The sequence below is a fragment of the Eupeodes corollae genome, chromosome 3 (genome assembly GCF_945859685.1).
Source record: "Eupeodes corollae chromosome 3, idEupCoro1.1, whole genome shotgun sequence".
Classification (NCBI taxonomy): Eukaryota; Metazoa; Arthropoda; class Insecta; order Diptera; family Syrphidae; genus Eupeodes; species Eupeodes corollae.
This window is the reverse complement of record NC_079149.1, coordinates 108,303,293-108,328,162: the sequence shown is the minus strand read 5'-3', so window position 1 is coordinate 108,328,162 and position 24,870 is coordinate 108,303,293. Positions and strand designations below refer to the sequence as shown.

The following is a 24,870-nucleotide window of genomic DNA, read 5'->3' as shown; positions in this document are numbered from 1 at the left end:
ATAGTATTGAACGTAGAGCATTTAGATTGATTGGTGATATTACCATCATAAGATCTCACCCATTTTACCGTTATTTTAATGGTTTATGCTCTAGAGAAATAGACAGCTGCATTCCTCCCCTTAAACAGTTCAACCGTAATACTCACACTTTCTCCACGATTCCGGCTGATGGCTTATCTAAAATAAAAAAAGTAAACAGCGTTTTCTATGAGCCTAAATGCATGGAATAAACTATCATCAAATGAATATACCAAAAATTGGACTTTTGGGAGACATTTAAAAAGAAGTCGAAATTTTTGCTTGTCGATAGTTCATTCCATGCGTTTACATGTGCTGAATCCAACCCATCAAATTTCAAGTCATTCTGTCAAGCTCTTTTTTAGATACGATGAAGGATAGTTTAAAAAACACAGTTTTCTGAGAAAAACTCGTTTAAAGTTTCAGGTCCTCTGAACAATGAAAATATCAACTTACCTTTCAATCGGCGATGCCTGGTCCATAGAGTATTCCTTTCTCTTCTTCTTGAAACTCTTTCAAAGCAGATTGTTCAGCTCTTGAATCAATTCTGGCTTGTTTAACGGCATCACTTACGCACGGCTCAGAACGTAAGATTCGCTTTTCATCACGTTTCTCCACATAAGTATGGGCTTTGCGGCTCATAACCGACATTACTTTCAAATTACCTTTAAAACCTTTATTAAAAATTTCCTGGATAACTTAATGAGTAAGTTTACCTGGTCCTTTTCCACCGATTCCTTTATTTGTTTTATATTTTTAAACAGCCCGACTTCGAATTTTGAAAAATCAGTTTACTGCCGTATTCTAGACATATTATTTTGAACCCATCACATGGGATGACCTCCTTAATTTCATCAAACGCCAACTTACGGTTAGGGAACCCCATATTCTGAGACATAATTTATTGCAAATTAATAGCAGCAAAAGCTAACACTTATCAAAGGGTTAAAATGTCGGAAATAGAGAGCTGTGTTCATCATTCTACATTCGTGTAGTGCGCTTGAAATACATATCTTTGTACTTTAAAGCAGGACAGAAATTGGACAAAAGGTTTACTGATGAGAGTTACATCCAGACAGTTTTGTTATTATTGGGATTGGAAACAAATCTTCTGGATTAAAATTCAGTAATCCTTAGAAAAATTTGTAAAGTTTTTAAGGACAATTAAAAAGTTTATTTAAAAATTATATTGAGCGTTACAAGGCTAGTAAAAAAAATTAGCTTTGAATGTTATTCAATATATTTTGTTTTTCTTTTTAAAAAATTTGTATTTTAAAGTACAACTTTACTAACGAGTTAAGAGGTAATTTATTGGTTTTATGAAAATAAACGAGAGTTTTCATTCTTAAGCCCACGGTAACTCCTAATTTTCTGCTTTGGTTCAATTGTACTTTATGCGAGGAAGGAAGCTTTTCACATAGTTCAATGTAACTTTACGTAATAAACACTTAACACCACTGATCAAAAAAATAGTTTTTTTATGCTGCACTAACAAAAGGACACTTTTAAACGATTAAATGTTTTGATTTCAAATCTCGCCTTTACAATTTTTCTATCATATCAGTTTTTTTAAAAACTTGACAATCCTAAAAAAGATCTTTAAGGCTATGTGAAAACAAGATTTTCCTTACCAAAAATTGTATGATGATTTTTCAGAGTACAATTATTATAAGATGACTTGTAAGTCTTCAATCTGACGTTTAATAAAAACTTTGATGAAATTTCTTTTTGTTTCTGAATATTTTTGTCTGCAGTTAGTCTTTAGTGCTGATTCCAATACGCTTTCTTAGAAATACTCGTTTCCAATATCAATAAATTCCAAAAACTTGATGTTATAACCTTTAGACTTAAGCTTTCTTTTAAGGTTTTTGTAACGCAGGTTAAGACTTACAACTAATGAGAATTTTCGAAAAATAATAAGGTGGTATACGAGGTGTGTTCAAAAAATACCCGGAATTTTCGTTTTTCCAAAAAAATATTTATTTATTCGTTTACATCAATGTGGTCCCCTTAAAAGTAGTTCCCCCAGATATAATACACTTATGCCAGCGTTTTTTCGAATCTTTGAAGCACTCTTCATATTCACTTTTTGATACCTCCTTGAGCATTCTCAGCGATTCGACCTTTATTTCTTCAATCGAGGAAAAACTCCCCCATTGCATGGGTCTCTTCAACTTTGGAAACAGGAAAAAGTTACACGGAATCATATCTAGTGAATATGGAGGTTGGGGCATGACTACGGTATTGTTTTTGGCCAACAAATTACGAACTAGCAACGACGAGTGAGCCGATGCGTTATCGTAGTGCAAAAGCCATTAATAGTTTTTGCATAAATCTGAGCGTTTTTTTTCGGATGGATTTCAAGATAATACTCCTTATTAACCGTACGACCTTGTGGTAAGAACTCTTGATGCACTATGCCATTATAATCAAAGAAAACAGCAAGCAAAACCTTAACATTTGAATGAACATGACGTGCTTTTTTCGTTGGTGACGTTGGATGCGTCCAGGTGGACGATTGTGCCTTGGTTTGATATCATAACCGTACACCCATGTTTCATCACCAGTTATGACCCTTTCAAGCAAACTTGAATCGTCGTTGACGTCATTTTACAGCTCCTTAGCGATGTTCATGTGAATGTTTTTTTTTGTCAAACATTGTTTAAACAAGCAAAAATCGCCGAGCTCATAAAAACACGTCGAACCTTAGCAACTACCACAGACAAAGTAAACAGTGAATATAGCTGAAAATTGCATCATAATTTAGGGGCATGTATACCAACACAATACAAAACAAATTTTGACCTTCGGACACTCCAGACCGGCGAAATTAAAAAGCTCCGGGTACTTTTTAAACACACCTCGTAAATATTTAAACTGGACATTGAAGTAAGGGATTTCAGATTTGGAAAGTTTTATTTTATTATATTGAAGAAAAAACTTCATAAATTTACATACTCCCAAAAATCCCAATATAAGATCTGATGTTATAGATAGATTTGGAAAGAAATTGTAATCCTAAAAAAATTAAGACCCAACAGACGAAAGCTTTAATTAACATAAAAAAAAACTCGATGTAAACGCTTCATCGACAAACAAAAAATAATAAAATGATGCATGAAGTAATAAATTTGTATCCATTTTGCTTCAAGAAACTAAATATGTTTCAGATATAAATCTATCAAACATATGTACTCGTATGTCTGTAAGTTTCCAATTTGTAAAATTGAACCTTGAATACTTCAAACAAATCTAAGCGTCCTCCTCCTGTCAAAGCGAAATTCACCTACAATATCGCTTTCCACGAGTGGCACTTGCATCGAAGAAACTATTCAACTTTCAGTATTCGATATATGCATCATAGATCACTTCTTCGGTGCAAGTAAATATGTCACCCCTTCTTATCTGTAATTTACCAAGGCTTCATCGCCCAAGATTTGAACATAACTCGACAGGTACCCTTTAAACAAATTAAAGTCTTTTGGACAAAATCCAAAAAAGATCTTTAAAAACGACAGGCGATAGAATTAGAACCGAACATCTATCTCGTTTATAGGGCATCTAAAAATTCAACTATCCAGGACGCTATCCAATACAATATTGAACTCGCCAATGTTTCTTTTCTCTCATTTTTCTTACAAAATATGTTCTGTAAAATAAGCCAGTTACATTCCCCCTCTAAACATTCAACCGTATTACTCGCACTGCAAGGAATGCCGAGCAGTTTGAACTTGATTTCGTTTTTGTTTCTCCCATTTGTATATTAAAAACTTTTTTGAACATTTCTCCTAGAATTAATTAGTTTGAAAATGGCCTCATACATTTCATACTTTTTTATAAAATAATTTACCTAGGATCTGTCAAACATATAAAGCCCATAAAAGGACTTATACACTAAGCAAACCCATTTGTTTAAACGTGTGTTTGAGCAAACATAGTTTCGCCACTCACTACACAAACATGTTTCAGAGATATTAATTGCGTAACGTTTTTCACCTAAATCAGACCTTCCTACGGAGCAGATTTAAGCACCCAATTACAATAATCTTTGCTCTTAACGCACCACATCACCGGTAAACTTTTATACAATTCGATAAAATCCCCCAAAAACATTGTTTATCTTCTTGATACATCTTCACTTAATAAAAGTTGACATATGCTTGACCAAAATTCAAAACACACAACTCAAACATGTTTATGCGCTCACGGAAAATTCGAAATTTTTTAAATTTCTTTCAAAAGTTTGTACAAACATTTTTATAATAAAAAATACATTTGTTTGCTCTAACGGTTGGCGTAGTGTATGGGCCATATAACTGAAGAGTCAAACAATTAAAAATTATATACATTTTATTTTTTAATACCTAAGTATAAGTTTAGTATTTAGTATTTTTTAAGTTGTAAAAACTTGAACTTAACTCAGCAACACTTTTCTGTGCTCCTATTAATTTTTGGGGGTGATTTACTTTTTTTTACTTTATTCAATAGAATAGAACCAGGCTAAAGTGACAGCGCCGCACCATCAACAAGGAATGTATCTACCAACAAAAATTTTCACTACACCTTGAAAAGCTCAAAGAGAAAATATACACTCCACCACCGCACATACGTACAAAAAGAAAATAAGGAAAAACCAACCAAAAAGCAACAACAACTACAACAAAACATTACACTAAAGGTGCGTGCTTAAGAGAGTCAGAAAAAAAAGAGTGTCGTCGCTGAAGGATTCAAGGAATACAAAAGGAAAGTGAAGGCAATGTCAAACAACCTCTAAAAGCAAGAAAACAAAAAAACGAAAGAAATACAAAAAAATTACAATATTTTATCACCGCAAAATATTTTAAAATAAACACGAATAAGAAAAAAATCCTTCAGTAAAAGATATTTTCGTACCGAGTCAAATTATCATACGAATTTGTTGTTGTTGTATTAAAATTATATTTTTTCATCGCTAAAGCTGTCGTTGTCGTTGCCTTGGTCGTTGTCTCACCAGTTTCCGGCTTTCATCGTTTCTTCGTTCTTACCTTTAAGAACCTACGACGACTACGACGATATACAACGTTACGAGTAACGAGACGACTCAACGGTGTGGGAATTAATTAAATGCATTGAAGAGGAAAACGCACAAAAACAGAAAAAAATAAAATAAAAGAAGAGACTATTGAAAAAATCAAAAGGTGCCATCAGCTCAGTACTCGTCATCATCAACCTAACAAAAACAAAATCCAAAACCAATCCAAACCAAACCACTACATCACATCACACGACTCCAACTCTATACCATAGCACGACCAACCCCTTGTTGTGTCCTCTCTCACTGTTTTATTTTTTTTTGTGTGAGCTGTGAGCTCTTCGTCTTCGTTCTTGGTGGTGTCTCTTGTGTTGTAGAAGTTAGATAGGTATACACCAAAATAATCGAAGCAAAGAAGAAAGTGAAACGAGAGACGCGCCCCACACGAGATCCAGGACCTGTTGGTGCTCCACTGAAATTCTATCGTGTGCTTAAGGAGTAACGTGGTTGTCATCATCGTCTATTCTTTTATATATCTTTCATCAGTTCACTCATCAACCCCCTTAACCGAAGAAAAATAAATAATTTGCAAGCGCAAAGGTACACTAGTCTTAAAAAACTATCATGGCAGAAGCATGTGTGACATCAGCATCGGCGACGGCCAATAACACGAACAATAACGGTGTTGCTGTTCCATCGAATCCCAATGCCGAAGTGATTAGAGGTCAAATCTTCGAAGTTGGCCCTCGTTATAAGGATTTGTTATACATAGGCGAAGGTGCTTATGGAATGGTTGTGTAAGTAAACATAATACTTTTATTTTTGTACACCACAAAAATACTATAATTTGCATTTATAGCTTTAAATATATAAAATAAGTACATTGGTCACTCATATTTCTGTCTCTTTGATTTTTAATTAGATCTGCTCTGGACACTATGACAAACACCAAGGTGGCAATTAAGAAAATCTCCCCATTTGAACATCAGACCTATTGTCAGAGGACACTGCGAGAGATAAAGATTTTAACACGCTTTAGGCATGAGAACGTAAGTTGTAATAAATTTACAAAGTATCCTTTAGAGACACACGTTGCCACAAATGGATACTCTTCGGTGTTTGTACGTTATTATTATTATTTATATATTTTTTTTTTTTGCCTTGGCCATTTCAGATAATCGATATACGAGACATCCTGCGGGTAGATAGCATAGAACAAATGAAAGATGTATATATTGTACAGTGTTTAATGGAGACTGATCTATATAAACTACTCAAAACTCAGGTATGTATCTATATACTTACATATGTGCGTTTTTGTATTATATTTTATATATTTTTTTTTATTTTTGATTCTCTTGTTTCTTGTCGTCATGTTGTGTGTTAAAGTAGTTCTACTTGTTGATTTATGAATAATTGAGTAGGCTTCTTCTCGGGGGTTTGGGTGGTTTGGATTGGTTTGCGTTAAGGTTTTAGTTTGGGTTTGGTTGAGTTAGCACTAGGAGCCTGCTAAAATTCTCAGTCAAAGTTGTTTCAGAGAGTTTCAGAGTCAGAGTCAGGGGATAAATAACTTTGAACGAAAAATGAAAAAACAGTGGGTTGGATATGATATGGGATTAGATTTTAAATTGCAAAAACCCCATAATCGTGTTTTAGGCACGTTTAACCAAAGGAACTTGTATAAAGTAAAGAAGGAGAAGAAGCATGGTGTTAAGTCATTGAACAAAATGTCAACGATCTTTGGTGGATGGTTTTTAATACATACCTAATATTTTCTTCACAGAAATATAATTCCATTATGAGAGCATGCTTTTCTTTGCTTTGCCTGTGTCAAAGCAAGAAATGATATTTGATATAATTTTAATTTGGTAGTTCAATCGATAAAAGAAAAGTTAAACCAATAGAAGAAGAAAATGTCGAAAATAATTAAAAACAAATAAATGGTTCATTTTGAGATTTTAAGAGAGAGGGAGGTCAAAATCGATAGAACAAACAACAGAACAAAAATTAGACGCTTTTAATTATAAATGTGCTTATATTGATTGAATGTAGATGCTGTAATTTAGTAAACTAGGCATAGACTTCAAGGTAGAGTTTATAGGAAAATGCATTTCATTAGCCATTTTATTTTCATATAAATAGATATTTATTTATTTTGTGATGATTTGGAAACATACTTGTTTAAGGTTATTGTAAGCCGACAAAATAGAAACAATCATCCAAAAGATGATTCAATAATCACTTAACGACTTAAGAAAAGACACGTATTTATTCGGACCATATTAAGGCAGAAGAAATAAGAAAACTACGGTCACTGCACGTGCACAAGTCTTAAATTTGACAAAAAAAAGAACTACCTCCTTGATTTTTTCCTTCCAAATTTTGCATTTCACTCAGGCTTTATTACGTAAGATAAAAAAAATGAGCTGTATCTTTTGGACTAGCTTTATAAGGACAGGAATAGTCTGAATATTTTGCTGTTGTATGTTACCCTAATTATTAGAAAAGACAATGCAATTATGAAAAACGTTAAAGTAAAAGACTAAGCAAATAAATTATCAAAATCATTTGTGGCGCTCCGTCACATAAAGAACCAAGGACTAGTGACTTAAAATTCTGAAATGATTTTGTTTTAATGATGAATATGAACGATTTATTTGTGAAACACTTTTATTTAAAATGGTAAACTAACTGAGAACATCTGGAAGAAGTTTCAACGGACAAAAAAAAACTACTGCGATGTCAGGCAGTTAGAATATTTTGTCATTTTTTAAAAGTAAAAAATATGTAATTTTTGTTCTTCTTCGGTTCTTACGCTTGTTGACGAAAACACTCCTTTTGTTGGCTGATTTAAAAAAAAGTTCACGCGTTTCTAAGGCAGTTGACCGTGAATTTAACTTGGCGGGAAGGGTTTCATAACTCTCCTAGAGTCCTTAAAGATATCAAAATACAAAGATCTGCTATTCGGAAAAAATGGTTATTCTCTCGCTAGTAAAAGCCCTGCATAAGCTTTTTCATCTTTCATTTTCTCTTAGGACGGTTGCGAGTGGTTGGAAAACCACATTTTCTTAGCCAATTCCCCCAAAAAGTTGAATCTTCTTCTACATCAAATTATGAACCGATTGCACTAACGTCTTTTCTTTCCAGGTTCATGAATTAGAAGATTCATTATCAGTTTAAGAAATATATGTAGGAACGAAAGATCCTTAATGACCAACAGTAAGGCTTTTGTAGCAATGGGTCTACTAATGAATGAACTCGAACAGTGGAACAAATCTTTACATAGTTTTATAGAAAGTAAAGTTAGTATTTCAAAGACTTTTATAAAATTTCCGATCTTCTATCTATTATCTAAAATACTTGTTTTCTTTTCACCGTTTGATTAGAAATTTTCTTTTGAAACTTTCAATACAAGTTGTTTTAGATGTATCCAATTCTGCTGGCGTGCTCCAAGACTCCGTTTTGTCTCTGACCCTCTTCCTCCTTTAACCCAATTAATAGTTTCCCTAATGATAGTTCTCTTAGCTTTTCATATTCGCTCATTGCTTCTCTTAGGAAGTGACAAAATATAATAAGCTTATACAATTTTGACCTAAACAGCTTTGTTAAATGGGAATTGAAAACCTGGAAAGATTTAATGCTTTGAAACCCAATGCTGTATTCTATCGTTGAAGCGAGATATGCCACTATCTGAATGGTACTTGAATCAATGAAACTAAAAACCACATCTTGTAGAAGGATCAAATACGCGATGTGTCCAAAATTTCTCAAATTGTTTAGGTTTTCCGAGACGAAGCAAGAAATTTTTCGTCCAAACTGTACAAAATAAATGCGCCCAAAGCCTGAGTATTACTCCTGTCTCTGGGCTGGTGATTTTCTAACAACCGAAGGCTAGGTTAGTATTTGAAAAAGAGCTTGTGACAATAACATCATTAGGTGCGTTTTTTTTTTTTTGCAAAAATAACCGTAGTAGTATGATATACAAATGCTTCACTGTAGATAAAAGTAAGAGTAGGAATCAATACGGATAGAAGTTTGAAATTTGGCCTAGTCTTGAATATATACGTATGTTAGTACAATTGATAACTCGTCGTCTATCTCCAAGGCAAGTTTGAAGAGTATGTCAAGTAGTTTGTTATTAAGAATTTTTTATTTTCAAGTGAGAGCTTACGCCTTTCACTGTTTGCTGTACTTTTTGACATTTAAGGTTTTATTTGAAATGCGTCAGAATTAAAAACTGTCGAAAGCATTTTTATGATGATTTAATTATTATTAAATCATGTTAGTGTCATACAAACCTGTGGGATCTCTCCTAAGCCAACGCGTTGTGAAGCAGCAACATAAGGTCTCTTAGATGTCTTACTTTTATAACAAATGGTTTCATTAGTGTTCGCACAATAACGCGGCAAAAAACATGTTTTAAATTATATTTTATTCCTACAAAATGCACAGTACGACTACCTTTCAGAATAAAACTTAAAAAGTATCGTGTCAACTCTTCATAAGAAAAAGAAAAATAAGTTAAGAAAGGTCTAATTTTGACACTAAATTAAAATACAGTTATCTTTTTTGCAAGCTGATTGGACTGAATTGTTTTATTATATGGAAATAAACATAAGCTGGAATATTTGCTTGTTATTTTACAAAAAGTTCGCCTCAATAAGTATAGCGCCATCTGTTGCACGCAAAGGTCTATACATAGTTAGATCATTATCTACGAATGAACCTGTTTCCTTCAGTTCTTATTTCATTCAGCTTTAATTTCCAAAATTAAATAAATATTTAAATATTTTCTTAACATATTCTCTTTAAAATTAACCATTTTATCAAGTTAATTGGTTCTGGTCTTGCAAATGTTTACTTGTAATGGAAACGCTGATTAATTATCAGCTCAAGAAATACTCGAAGATCGAACGCTTCTAAATGACCGACAGTACGGTTTGCGTAGCAATAGGTCCAATGGTGATCTCATGTTTCATCTCACCGAAGAGTTGAGCAAATTTGTACATAGCTTTAGAGAAAGTAACATTATTGCACTTGATATTTCAAAAGCATTTGTGATAGGGTTTGGCATCTGGCTCTCTTATCGAAAATGCTTGCTTTCGGTTTTCATGAAACCCTTCTTCATTGGGTTAGTAATTACCTTTCGAATTGTTAAATACAATTTTTATTGGATGGATTCAAGTTTGAAAACAACAAAATAAATGCTGTTGTGCCTCAGGGCTCTGTTCTATCTCCAACACTCTTTCTCATTTTTTTTAATGATCTCCTGTCTGTAAATTCTAATCCAATACATTGTCAGATTCACATGCCTCTTCTTCGGAAGTGGAACTGCAGCGACATGATAAGCTCATTAAACTCCGACTTAAACAGCATTGTACTATGGGGAATAAAAACCCGCGTGGAATTGAATGCTTCGAAAACCCAATGCTGTCTTGGCATTATCCATTGATGGCACTTGCATCGAGAAGACTGAACATCTCGATACTCTCGGTATGTGTATCATCGTTTGTGGATGTCGCCAAAAACGCCGCAAGATGTTTGGGTATTTCTAAGGCGATGCAAGAAATTTGTCTCCACCTTTGATCTGGCTGCTATCTACAAGACTTATATACATACGTCCAAAGCGTGAGTATAACTCTGGGCTGGTACTCCTGCAACTTACATTACATTACATAACACACTACTCAGCACATAAATGTATAGAGAGAGAACCACAGCACCTTGAGCGACTAGACTATGTAAGGTGATAACAACACAAGGCATTAGTAGAAGACAGAAGAGAAAGAACAACAAACAGAAAGAACACATGACAACAGCACGCGGTAGGTTTCGAGACGGTCGTCCATCTGTTTACTAACCACGCTCAATGATGCTTGATTTCGGTGATCGATGGGAACCGAAGCCTTAATAGTGACTAGGCCGTTGCGGTTCCTGTAACTTATTTAAGTCTCTTAGACAGTATTGAACCTAGAGCATTTTGATTGATTGGTAATATTACCATCATAAGATCATTTACGTCGCTTGAACATCGTCGAAATATTTCTTCTCTCACTCTCTGTTGCCGTTATTTAAACGGTTTATGCTCTAGAGAAATAACCAGTTGCATTACTCGCCTTAAACAGTTCAACTGTAATACTCGCGCTTCTATAAATGATCATCAATATACCCTCGAGCCCAACTTCGTTCGTGCTGTCAAGTACAGAGATTCCTTCTTTAGCCGTACTATGCGAATGTGGAATGGCTTGCTACACTCGGTCTTTCCCAACTATTGCACTATTCAGGAATTCAAAACCAATTGTCACCGACACCGCCTTTCAACCCCTCTCTCCCTTTCATAGTGCTCACACTGTGTCTACATAATAAGTGTAAAATTATCCCCTTGAGTGTGCGCTTGTTATAAAAAAAATAAACTTGTAAAAACCCGGACTACTGCTGATCGCCATTTCCAAATTTCTTACTGTAGAAATTTAGATTCCAAAAAGACAGCACGAACATCGCATTATAATAAGGCAAATAATCCACCTTAAACACTTGAACTAGGAATGTCCAGTTTAACACCCTTGAGAATGACTGCAGTCGTATGAAGTACATAGATAAGTTCTTTACCCGTACTACGCGAATATAGATTCTCTATTATTCCATTTCATTGCAATGTTAAAGAATTTCAACTTAATGTACTCCGACACCTTCCTTATAACCCCTCTGCTTTTTTAGTTTTCACACTATGTTCCAGACATATTCAAGGTACACGCACACTTTTTTGGTAAGCTAAGAAATCGAGTTTAATATTCCCGAACTTGCTTTGTTTTAAACCAACGTTTAAAGTTTAGATTACAACGTGTAAAATATTATACTCTGAATTTCTGTAGTTTTGAGAAACTTATATGAAATAGACTAAATAGCCCAGAACTACATAGCGAAAAGGCAGACCTATTGTCTATAAAATAACCTATTCCCTTCAATTAATCATCTAACTCAACCTTGCATTTTAATTAAGTTCTCGTGTATAGTTCTTGTTGAACAAACCAATATAATAAAAATACAACATTTGCATTAAATGTCTTTCCGTCTATCATCCCTGAAATTTTCTAGATAAAGACAAAGAAAAAATATTACACAATTCTTCTGTTGTTTTTAAGCTTACTATTCTAGAATAAGTCTATTAGGTTTTTTATTTTTCAACTAAAAATCAACACACCTATATGCTATCTTTCGCCTATAGTTGGCTTTATCAGAAAGCAAACAATAGTCAATGGATTAAAACAAAAAGAACTAAAACTCTTTCATGACATAGTCCCTGCACGTATCTACCACCCAATAATAATAATCTTATTGAAGAGAATGGGCAAAATAGTAGGTACGGAGTGGCTAAACTATACAATGCATCACAAATTTATCGTCGTCACAGTCATCGTCATCATCATCATCATCATCATCATCATGATCATCATCGCGCGTTGCGAAAATATGATATGAAATTTTTTCATCAATTAGTTAAATTAAAATATGACATCAAACTGATTTTTATGAATTTGAAAGCGGCTGTTTTGGAAGAGACAAGACAAGACGAGACGACAACAGACGCGAGGACCGGACCGGAAGGCAAGAAGGCTGAGAAGAAAAAGAAGAAGAATGCGCGTGTTTTGCATTGTTTATCACAAAACGTGAATCACTACAAAAGTTTGTTATTTGTTTTTTTTTTTCAATTTTATTTGTTTCTAAATAATTGTTTGTTGTTTAATTACCTAGTACTTCGCTTGTTTCTTTTTATTCACAGTTCAAGTAATAAAATTATAAATCAACACCACTTAAAAAAATACGTGAAGACACACAAATAAATGTAAATAGACTTTTTATAAGATTTATATTGAACTAAGGGGGAAAGTTTACATCATCGAAAGGGCTTTGCCTCATAGATGGACTTACATAGGTGGTACACTCACTCGTTGATTATGGAAGATCATATATCGTAACATTTTAATTAATTTGTCTTTTATAACCATAGTTTCAAGTTCATGATAATAATGAGGGAATTTTGTTTTAACGAATGGTTAATTGCGTTTTTATATTTTGTGTGACCAGTGAGAAAATTTGTTATTAAGCCTTAGATTATTCCTGCTAACAGTTACAATCTGTCTGTGTCTGTCTGGGGAGTTCATGCTTAAGTTTTGACTCTTTGCCCTCTTCTCCTGATCTGATCTTGTCTTTGATCACATTTCTCCTATGCTGCAACTCTGTAGTTGCCCCTTATTTGCTGTTTTACTCTCCCATTGCTATCAAGGCTCTGGTTTTAGGCCCAAAGACTCTTGCAACAGTCCTTTCAGATTTTTTTAACCCATCTGATGGTATTAAATTTACCTACCCACTCTTTTTTAGAACCTATCTCGGTTTTTAAAATGTTTTTTGAAGATACAATTTTAAGAAGGCTTATTTCTCTAGAACCTATGACTTACCTTTTCTCCATTTCCTCCTAAAATTCCATATTTTTACGACAACGAACAACGGTTTCAAGTTGATTATGGCTTCCCTTTGCTGCTGAGGGGCAGGTTCTTTAGTGATGCAAAAAAATGTGTTTCATCTGTTGACTTTTTAGTGTTTCCTTCTACGGTTCTCTTGTGCTATCTAAACGTTCCATAGGTAATAATAAGTCTACCAACATGGTGTGCATTTGTCTCAGGATGAATAATTTGCCTTGAAGTCTCTTGAATATAATAAGTGCTTTAAGGTTCTTTCCCGACAGTGACCTCGAAATATTTGTTCCATATAAGTTTTGCTATCCAGCGTGATTCTTAGAGATTTTTAACCTCTTTTTAAGTATCGATTTAGTTTTACGACATAAAACATGGAATGAATCATGAATGTAGAAATTAATATTTTGTTTATTTACTTTTAAGAGGCATTTAAAACATCTCAATCTTTTTAATCTATAACAATACTTTTTTGTTTTTTCTTTTACAGAGGCTAAGTAATGATCACATATGTTATTTTCTCTATCAAATTCTTCGTGGCTTAAAATATATCCATTCGGCAAATGTCTTACATCGGGATTTGAAACCCAGTAATTTACTGTTAAACACAACGTGCGATCTTAAGGTAAATTCAAATTTTTCAATTACATATTTATCATTTATAAAAATGTATGTTTTTTTTTGTTTTATTTTTAATATTTAGATTTGTGATTTTGGTTTGGCGCGTGTAGCTGATCCCGAACACGACCATACGGGATTTTTGACGGAGTACGTTGCAACAAGATGGTATAGAGCACCAGAAATTATGTTGAATTCAAAAGTAAGTTGTTATTATAATTTTTTTTAATATTTTAAATTGTTTATTAATACAAACATTTTTTATTTTTTGTAGGGTTACACAAAATCAATTGATATGTGGTCAGTTGGTTGTATATTGGCCGAAATGTTAAGTAATCGGCCAATATTCCCTGGAAAACACTACCTAGATCAATTAAATCATATTCTTGGTGTTCTAGGATCACCATCACAAGAGGATTTGGAATGTATTATCAATGATAAGGTAAGACTTTGCTAATACAAACAATTTAAATTAGTATTCCTACTTCCTTGAATCACGTAATGTCTGAAAATGTTTGTAAAAGTGTAAAAAAAGTAGTTCCTTCTAGTAAACATAGTTTTAGTTTTCAGTGCTCGCAATATAATGATAAGTTTGTCGGAATGTCACCTAGGACCGTGAGTCACTAGAATTAATGAGTCACTTCACCTTATATAATGGAATCGGCTAGGGTTTTATGTGATTGTTACATTTTTACTACTTAAGTGTACTCCTTACCGGTTTTTCGTATGTGAAAGGTGATTCAACTCAATTTAATGCGATTAAACTATTTCCAAAAGGAATTTGCCATGGATGGTGGCCATGGTGAATTTTTCAAGTGGTTCCAATACATCGAAGTAAAACTACCAATTAGGCATGTTAATGTAATTCTATGTTTTCTAATTTTTTTCTTCAAATTAGTATGGTTTTTAGTCACATGGATTTCTTTTCTTAAGGTCAAAAAAAGACAACCGGGAAAATGTTTTTTTCCTTAAATTAGTGGAGATTTTTACTTACAGGGATGTCTATTTTTCAGGGTTTTTGTAAGCTTTAGGTAGGTTATTAAATATCGCCATAGCCGATTTAAGAAAAAAGAATGAGAAGCCTTTAATGGTTTGTTTTCTTCTTTTTTAAATTTTAGCGAAGAAAGTAGCTCAACACCTTTCGTCGCACTTGTCAACCTTTAGCCGTCTTTACAGTGAATTAATAAAAAGATTTCGCCCTTAAATATTCTTCACTTATTCAGACTGAATAACATCGACTACATAACCTCTTATCCACACTATGGCAGTGACCATCCATAACAGGTGTTATTTTCTTTTTTGATAATGCGTCATCCTTACATACATTTTAAACCGATGTTGAAGTTAGTGAAGTTTAGTTTCCTTAAACCCTGTTGAGTATCACAAATTAAAGTTCCGATTATTATTAAAGAAGCTTTTTCTTGACTCGAAGTTTTATCAACAATTGTAATACGCATCTTCTCACACAGTCAAACATCTATTAAGTCACTATTATGTTCCCACTAATTTCCTAACAACCCGGAGATGCCGACAAATTGCAAAGCCGGCGAACTTATAAAAAATGGAACATTTACTTTACTTTTGGCAAAATGCCAAAGAGAGAACAAAACTTGAGTGGAACAATACCATCTGTCTGACGACGGCAAACTTCTGGCCGAAATTTAATATTAAGCTCTTTAAACAGCTATTCTTTCTTCGTAAATTGAATATTAGTCCTATTTATTTAATATTTCAACTGAAATTTGTATTCTGCTATCACCAGGATTCGTCAAAAGTTTGTTCAAACATAATAAGAAAGTAAATTTACAAAATGGTTTTTCCTTAATAAATAATAAAAAGAATTGAATAATAAATTGAAATGTTTCATAATTTTATTCAAAACTGTTGACACATTCTCATGAATCGAAATACTTGCTAAAATCGTCTAGCAGAATAGAGCTGGTAGATTTACCATCCTGAATACTTCTACTTAACGATATTACTGATCTAGCAAATTTAGACACAGAACTGATAGTAAGCAAGCAGTGCAAGTATGTGACGTCCTATCAAATTTTTTGCCGAATGCCACTGGTGTACCACAACGTTCCATACTGGGTCCTCTCTTGTTTTCTGGTCATGTAAGAGAAACATCCATCTTCATTAGTTAATTGCAGCTCTCACTTGTATGCTGATGACGTTCAGCTTTACTTCAGCTGTCCACTTGACCTTATCAAACATTGAGCTTTCTACGTCAATTAAGACCTGAAGAGAGTGGCAAATTGCTCTTTGTCAAAACGACCAAAAAAAATCCGAATGCCTTGTAATTAATAGAAAATCTCTGGACCTTTCTTATTTTCCACTGATTGTTCTGAGTAATGGTCCAATCGAATTTGGTTACAGCAAAAAATCTTGATGTGACTTTTAAACGTCTTTTGACTTTGGATGAACATACAAATGGACTCGTTGGTAAGGTTTATGGAGTACTTCGTACGTTATGGGTAAGACGGTTACAAAATCTTTCACTCCATTAAAAACGCGTTTGCTTCTCACTAAAACCTTAGTAATTCCTATCCTGGTTTATAGTTGTGCAATCTATTGTAACCGCAGTTGCACGAGCAGATGAAAACTTAATGTAGCTATCAATTCAACCGTTGGTTATGTTTTTGGATTACGTAGAGATATGATAGGATATCTGATTTTGCTTTGCGTTTACTAGTCATGCCTTTCGAAAAATATGTAAAAATTTGTAGTTTTATTTTGCTTTCCGATATACATATTACACACCAACCACAATTTTGTTTTGACACAGTAAAAAGGGGGACCTCAAACAGCTTTGGAACACTCTGCCTCGTAGTATAAAACAAAATCTGAACACACCAAGCAAAAAAAGATAAGAGATTAATAATCATTGAATTTTTGTATCTTATGATAGTTTTAATAATTTATTATTATCTTGGCTCAGCCTTTTTTGTAAAATACGCTTACAGCTACTTTATAAGATTTTAAATCTTACTGTTGATAAGCAATAACAACGCGATACTCAATATTTCCATTATTCTAATGTTAACCAATGGTTAAAGATAAAATTGAAAAACTTAAAGAGGAATGCCTACTGTTGTCATTCATCCCCTGACTCACTTAATCACAATGTCTTATTTGCCAGGCGTATTTCCTGGATCGTGAAAAGAATTGCATATTATTTCAACTCATAGAAAAAGTCCTAAGAACGATAACGCCAACTACATATATCCCAATAGCAAAACTATCGTGCTATACTGCAAATTCACTATGTCTCCGATTCAACATGGTTTTGTAATGGATAGGTCAATTGTTACGAATCTAGTGGAATTTATCATTGATGTTCGGTGCACAATCTATGATAGAGATGAAACCGTAGTAATTGCTAACGTTTTTAGCAAAGCCTTCCACGAAATGTGCCACAAAATCATTATTTTTAAATTGAGAATTCTAGGGTTGCCTTCCCTCTTCATTAATTATCTGTTTTATATATTCTCATTCTATTTCTTTTCATGCACCCTCAAGTGTACCGCAAGGTAGCCATCTGGGTTCATCTATCAATTATGTTAGTCAATTGCTCGATTATGTATTATCTATCTCCTTTAGGCGCATCTGACCAAATTTCTCGTGTCAAAACTCTCCATTTAAAGAAAGAGCTCATAAGAGAACCGTTTGGCAATACGAGAAAGCCAACTGGGACGGTCTCAATAATTATTTTAGGATCTTTAACTGTTCACTCTGCTTCCTCGATAGTGACGTTGACGTCAGTAGATAAGTTTCAGTTGTTTTAAAGCCAATCGAACTGTGAAAAACCGGAATAAGTATAAGCAAGCCAGGAAGGCCTACCCATATTCGACGGACCAAATTTTTACATGACCAAAAACTACGGCAAAAAATACTGCATGGTCCCAAAGGCAGTACACATTTTTAGTCATTTGTAAAAACCATGAGGAATTCTTCCTCTTCGTCAGTTCCTACGCTCGTTGTCAATGACATTCCATTTGTTAGAGCTAATCTCTTTGTTAGGCAGTTCGCCGCCAATTGCCAGTGAGTGTTATGACTCCGCCTGTCATCGAACACGTTAGTGATTCTATGGGGCCAATCTTTTTTCGCCCTCGTACTGTGGCGAGAGTCCTAAAATACATACATAAATTCGCTGGTCTGGATGGTATCCCGCTATTTTTCTGAAGAGGTGTTCTTCAACTCTGTCAAAACCACTGCGTAAGCTTTTTCATCTGTCCTACTCCTTAGGTCTCGTTCCGAGCGGATGGAAAACCGCATTTGTCCATCCAATTCCTAAAAAAGGCGAATCTTCCTCACACTCTAATAGAATAGAGCTGGTAGGTTTTCCATCTTCAATACTTCTACTTAACGATATCACTGATCTAGCAAATTCAGACACAGAAGGTTTCAAAAAATGGTCCTTTAAACCCTAACTAATTTTTCAATTAATGTGCCTATTTTTATTTGAGTAAAGAACTATGTACGCTAAAAACTCTGCTTGAACTCAATGTCAGTAAATGTTAAAACTTGACATGCTCATGGAAACGTTTCTCTCCTTCCCCCTCTACTTTATCATTGGCGACTTGGTGTAATAACATATAACCAGACAAAATTTGTATTTTTGATTTCTTTAGTGGGATTATTAACTCCTGCTGTAGTCTCTTTAAACACTTATCGCCGTCGTCAGTCAGATCCGCGTCCTATTAGGTCAATTTTAAAAGTAATTTATTCTATAAGTTTTATTTTGTTCCTTTCAAAGTTCTCAGTTAAAATACACTTGTGCAGGCTTTTTTTACATTCTAAAGCTCTTCTTATACGCACTTTTTGGTTTTAAGATAAGCTGCTATTTTCTCAATCTCTACAATCTTGCAAAAGGAAAAAGCCACAAGGGGTTAAGTCTCATGAATACCTTGGCTTAGGAATGATAACGAGATGGTTTTATTTTTTTTTAATGAATGATTATATGATCAGTTTTTGAATCGAACTTCGCAAACCTAGAATATGGAAAAACTATTTTTAACTCAACGGAAATGCTTAATGTTTTGACTGCAGAAAATTGCCAAAACCCATCTATCCTTAATGTTTTTCTCAGACATACAAAAAATGTCACACTATTAAAACTAATTTTTAGTCAAATGCGTGAACATAGTCCGACAAATTAGAAAACACAAATTCATATCGGAGTTAAAAGCTTCAAATTTAATTACTCAAAAATGTTGTCTTTGATTTAAGATTTCTTAAGTTTGATATATTAATTTAAAAAAAAAATTGTTTTTCTTTTTTCAGGCTCGTAATTATTTGGAATCTTTGCCGTTTAAGCCAAAAGTTCCCTGGGTACGGTTATTCCACAACGCTGACCAGTTAGCATTAGATCTCTTAGGCAAAATGCTGACATTTAACCCCCACAATAGAATAACAGTAGAAGAAGCGCTAGCACATCCTTACTTGGAACAATACTATGATCCTGGTGATGAGGTAAGTTTTATTTTTTTTTATTCTTATTTTTAAATAAAAAGTTTAAATATTTAATCAAATTTTATTATAAATATCTATTTCAATTTTTTAGCCTGTTGCCGATGAACCATTCCGCATCGGCATGGAACTCGATGATCTTCCACGTGAAACACTGAAAACCCTCATTTTCGAAGAGACCCTTAAATTTAAAGAAACACTTCCCGATCAAGCCGTGTAGACACATCAATAAATTTCAATCGCTATTTCTTAAATTCCAAAACTCCTTTTTTTTAAATTTCTTTTATTAAAAACAAAAAAAAAAAACAAATGTTTGTTTCCACATAAAAGTTTTTTTTTTCTCAAAAAAAAAAAAAAATGAAACACAACACAAATTATTGTATTTAAATAATAAATACTGTTATCGTTTATGTTTGGGTACAACAACACACAACAAGTTAAGTCGATAAAAGTATTCGCAATCAAAGAAAAAAAAGTGTATTTTGTATTTATTAAACAAAAATCTTGCTTAGACAAACAAAAAACATAAAAACAAAAATAACTTTTATGCTTTGATACATTTTTTGTTTTTTTAATTTTTTACAATACAAAAGAAAAAATCAATCAAAATTATTTTTATTAGTACACTTTAAAATTACTATATTATAAATATATCGTTATAAGACAAAAATAAATTGTTTATGGTTTTTTTTTTTAAATGATTATTCTGGTTTATTTATGAAAAAAGTAGTTATTATAAATTTTAAATTTAAATTAAAAACAAACAAAAAAAACAACTTTTTAAAAATACATTTATATATCTCATATAATTGTTATAAATTTTCATCTTTCAATTTATTAAATGTGTACTAATTATTGAGAGAATAATGTGATTTACTTAAAAAAAAGATAGCTATATATATATACTAAATAAACAAAAAATATCAGTGAAAAAGAGCATGAACAAAGTAAAGGCAAACCAATGAAAGCAAGATGATTAACAAAAGCAGAAAGTTATAACAAAACAAAAAGTATTTAAATTTATTTGTACGTGTGTTTGTCCTTCCACAATTTTTAAGTGTTTTCAATGCAACAAAATGGTGTTTTTAGAAATAATACAAACAAAAACAAAAGAATAAAAACAACATATAGCTAATTTATCTGAGATTTATTCAAAATTATTGACAAGAACTATAAAAAAAATGTATTGTATTTCAAAGTATCAATCAATTATTATTTTATTTTTGTCAAAAAATGTCAAATATCAAATTTCGAATCGCATTTTATTCCTCTATTTGTAAATTTTTTTCTTTCTGAATGTGTTCTTTAAAAATATAAAAATTTAAAATTAAAAACAAACAAAATAAAAAAACAACAATTCAATAAAAATAAAAAAAGGATAGATGGAAAATGTAAATATTTTCAGATAAGATTAAAAACATTTTAATACATAATATTATTATAATCTTTTTTGGATCTTTTTTTTTGTTTACTTTTTTTGTTTGAATATATTTCTCAGAATCAGTATACGATGTTTTATTTTATTTTTAGTTGATTTCCTTTTTTTAAACAATTTTTATTTGATGAACAATTGCGAAGTATGTTTTTTCAGCGTTTCTGAAAGGGATTTTAATGCAAGTTACATATGAATAGTTTTGTTTTAAGCTCCAATTAAACTTCTGACCTTTTATTTTGGATCTTTATCTTTTACCATTCTCAATGGTTCATGAATAACACTTCACGTTTGCTTAAGAAAATCGAAATCGTCGTACAACACTTTGGATCAGGTTCTTCATATAAATTCCAATTTTCAAAATCTATCGGAATTTGGAACACTGAAAACAACGATTCCATTCGATTATAAAAAAAACCTAAAAGGATCATTAATTTTTCTAAAATGAAAGAAATTATGTGATAACGGCATAATGAGATTCTGTTCGAATGCACTCGTTCATTTTTGAGTTACATGGACTTCCCCGTTTTGAATACACTAGAGGCATGATTCTTTTTTTCATTTGAAGTAAGAATCTTTGAAAGAGTCTATGATTTGGCCGATTGCTTCAACAATATATCTCTAGCACACACAGAATAGGGCCACAAAAGCTAAAAAAAAAAACAAAAACATTCAAACTTTGATTGATGGGCATCATGATATTCTATAGCCAAAAAGAATGTTTCGTCTAATAGAATAACACAATGGGCAGGTTCAGCCAATATAAATGACTATTTGCAATCAACTTCATTCTTTGAACGTAAATTTTGACCAAGTTAGTTTTTCAAGCGTCATGAATTTCAAATTCAGAACTTTACTTCGCAAATCTCTACTTTAAGTTCATAATAGGAAAAGTACCAACAAAATTACTGCCTGAAAAACATTTCTCAGGCAAGCTACAAGTCCACCACGATTTGTATTTTGTGTTGTAAAGAAATATAAGTCATTTATTTTCCAAACAAGGAACCCTTTTACAGAAAGCATTAAATAAAGTTGTGCAGAAAATAAACAAATCATAGAGTAATAAAGTTCAGCTTTCAGTTCAATGAAAAAAAACATTATCAACTGTCATTTTGATAGAAGTAGACTTGACTTGATAGTTGGGGTGATTTTTCTTGACTTAATTTCCAGTCAGCTTTCCATTAAAATTGCCTTAATTGGAAGGTAATTTTTTGGCAGCTGGCCAATCAGATACTAGAAACTTGCATAACTTTCAAGTCCCTTATGTCGTCTGAACCAGCCCAATAACAATTTTGTTTTCTACCGAGTAGAGAATAAATCCTCTACTCTAATCTAAAAGAGTATTAAATTCATATATGGTTGTACATGTCAGACTGAGGTACAAGGAACCAAGTTCGAAAAAAAGTCTTTGGAAGAGTTGTTGGGTCTGTCCCCTATCCTGGAAAGATGTTACAATTCTAAGAAATCAACTTAAACAAAAATGTATGAATAAATAAATTATATATGTAATTAATTTTGGGCTATTCGACTTAAAGATCTATTGTGCCCTGTTCTAAAACCTGGATTAGTTTGTTATTTGAACATTTCTTACTCCAAGTTTATCATGTTGGGGGAATGAAAGTCGTTGAGAGAAAGGGGACATATTTTTCTTCCAGGCGTTTGCCTCCATTGGTGCGTGAGTGCATCAGGTTATCCTTACATGTAGTGATACGTATCTTTATAGTTGTTTCAAAACTTACGGCACTGTTAGTGAAACTCTGTACATCGAAGTGACTATTTAAAAACCATCTTAGATTATTCCTACTTAAAGTTGTGTAGTTGTTTATGGTTACAATTCTCAAGTGATGTCTGCCTCATTTTATGGAATTCTTTCCAGATTTGTATGTGTATTATTTTTAAAAACGTTTTCTTCTATTCCACAGAAAGTTTCAGGACCTTTCTTTCAGTGGAGTAGTAGCATTTTATCTCCCTGAAGGCCAACATGGTTCGGTATTTAATGAAGTGACAGTATTTTTATTACCAAGTTCCATCAATATGTCAATACATTCCCATAATTTGTTTTTGAAACCAATAGAGTAGGAAATGAGTTATTAGATATTCACCCTTTTTAAGGATACGAAACGTTTGAAAAACGACAATGCTCTGGCTTTAGAGGTAATAGTTAGCTTTTAACTATTCTAGAAGGTTTAAGACAAAAACAAAGAGAACACCGTGAGTTCTATTTCCTTCGAACATCAACGTTTGCTTCTAGAGCTGTATGCAGTCCTTTTAATAAAACAAAGACTGTAATAAAGGTGATTGTTTCTTCTAGCTCACATAAGTGAAGACAAAAAGGCCATTAAAAAAGTTCTAGCCGCACTACACGGATGTGGAATGCTTTACCTGACTCAATATTTCCCTCTCATTACAATGTGCAGACATTCAAAATCAACGTACATCGGTATCTTCTTTCTAATCCGATCCCAATTTCCTAATTAATTGCCCTGTGTTTAACCATTACAAGGGTATTTGTACCCCCTAGAGTGTGGGCTGAATAGAACAAAAAAAACAATTCGTGGAAGCCAATGCTTGAATTAGAAAGATAGGGTAGAATTAAATACCTCTCGGAGCTTTGAGGCATGGAACTGGATAGCCTTGACTAGTAAACGGAATAGTTGGAGAAATTTGATGATGTTTTTAGAGTCAGCATTAAAGCTCTTATTCTATTATTATAATTGAATGGAAATGTTTGGTTTGTTTCATAAAATACAAATTTTTTATTTGGAACATTTTAAGAGCTTGAACGTTCCAAGTTTTAGAAAAAGGCTTATATTATTCTAATAAGTTGTTTTAGCATTTAGACTTTAAAATTTTGAGTCATTGTTTATAATTCTATATTATTTATTTATATTCTTTTAAAATGCAATATAACCTTAAAGAATGAAATGAATTAAATCGTATTGAAAAGTGAATGAGTGGTGTTAAAGTGAAAGAAAGCAAACTAGAATTTCGTAGCCCATACAAAAATAATTTGTTAAAAATTGAAACGATAGATACATCAAAAAATAAATAAATTACATACGTGCGAAGAATATTTTCAATTTTATCTAAAACAAAAATGGGATATAATACAAAGAATAAATAATTATGTATATGTTTTCAAATAAATAAAAAAAAAACATTTTAAATTAAACTTCATCATAACAACATAACAAATTACTTAGTAAAATATTTTTAAAATAAAAATAAAATCATAAAATTAATTTAAAAGAAAACAAAAAAACAAAAGCAAATTAAATTAAAATAAAACGACAACAATTATTATTATTATCATTTTAAGAAGTTATTTAATAAAACATTTAAAAATAAAATTATAAAACAAATAAATAAAACGTAAACAAAACAGAATATAGACTGTTTTACAATTTTATTCTTTAATTATAATAAAATAAAATTAAATAAAAAAAAAACAACCAAATTAAAACAAACAAACAAACAAAAATGGAAACGTGTATTATGAAAAAATGAAAACAAAAACAAAAAAATATGTTTGAATGTTGTTTACAAACATTATTATTGTATTTTAATCTATATGTAATGTTATTTTATTCACATAAATAAAATACAAAGCATCCATTAAACAAAATAGTTTATTTTTTATTCATTTTGACATCTGTCAAACTTTTTCTTTCAGTTAAAAGTGACATTCACAAACGCTAAACAAATTGTTAAAACATACTACAAACATGGTGATTCTGTCACAGACACATAACGTGCTTTAAGAGGAGATTATAGTTTACAAAATCGTCCAACTACGCAAACAATTGGAAAAATTGTGAAGAAATTTGAAGAGACTGAATTGGTTACAG

The 24,870-nt window shown here is 32.3% G+C and overlaps 1 protein-coding gene across 1 annotated transcript in view; it reads left to right on the top strand.

The window, feature by feature from the left end:
- The window catches only part of LOC129948977 (mitogen-activated protein kinase ERK-A), a 38,249-nt gene extending 13,602 nt beyond the window's left edge, over positions 1-24,647 (top strand). The window contains exons 2-9 of the mRNA XM_056060143.1: positions 4,507-5,826; positions 5,952-6,078; positions 6,204-6,314; positions 13,991-14,125; positions 14,204-14,320; positions 14,393-14,560; positions 19,405-19,593; positions 19,685-24,647. Coding sequence (XP_055916118.1) covers positions 5,654-5,826; positions 5,952-6,078; positions 6,204-6,314; positions 13,991-14,125; positions 14,204-14,320; positions 14,393-14,560; positions 19,405-19,593; positions 19,685-19,810 — 1,146 coding nt within the window. The 5' untranslated portion in view covers positions 4,507-5,653 and the 3' untranslated portion in view covers positions 19,811-24,647. The remainder of the gene's footprint in view (positions 1-4,506; positions 5,827-5,951; positions 6,079-6,203; positions 6,315-13,990; positions 14,126-14,203; positions 14,321-14,392; positions 14,561-19,404; positions 19,594-19,684) is intronic.
- Positions 24,648-24,870: the final 223 nt, after the last annotated feature.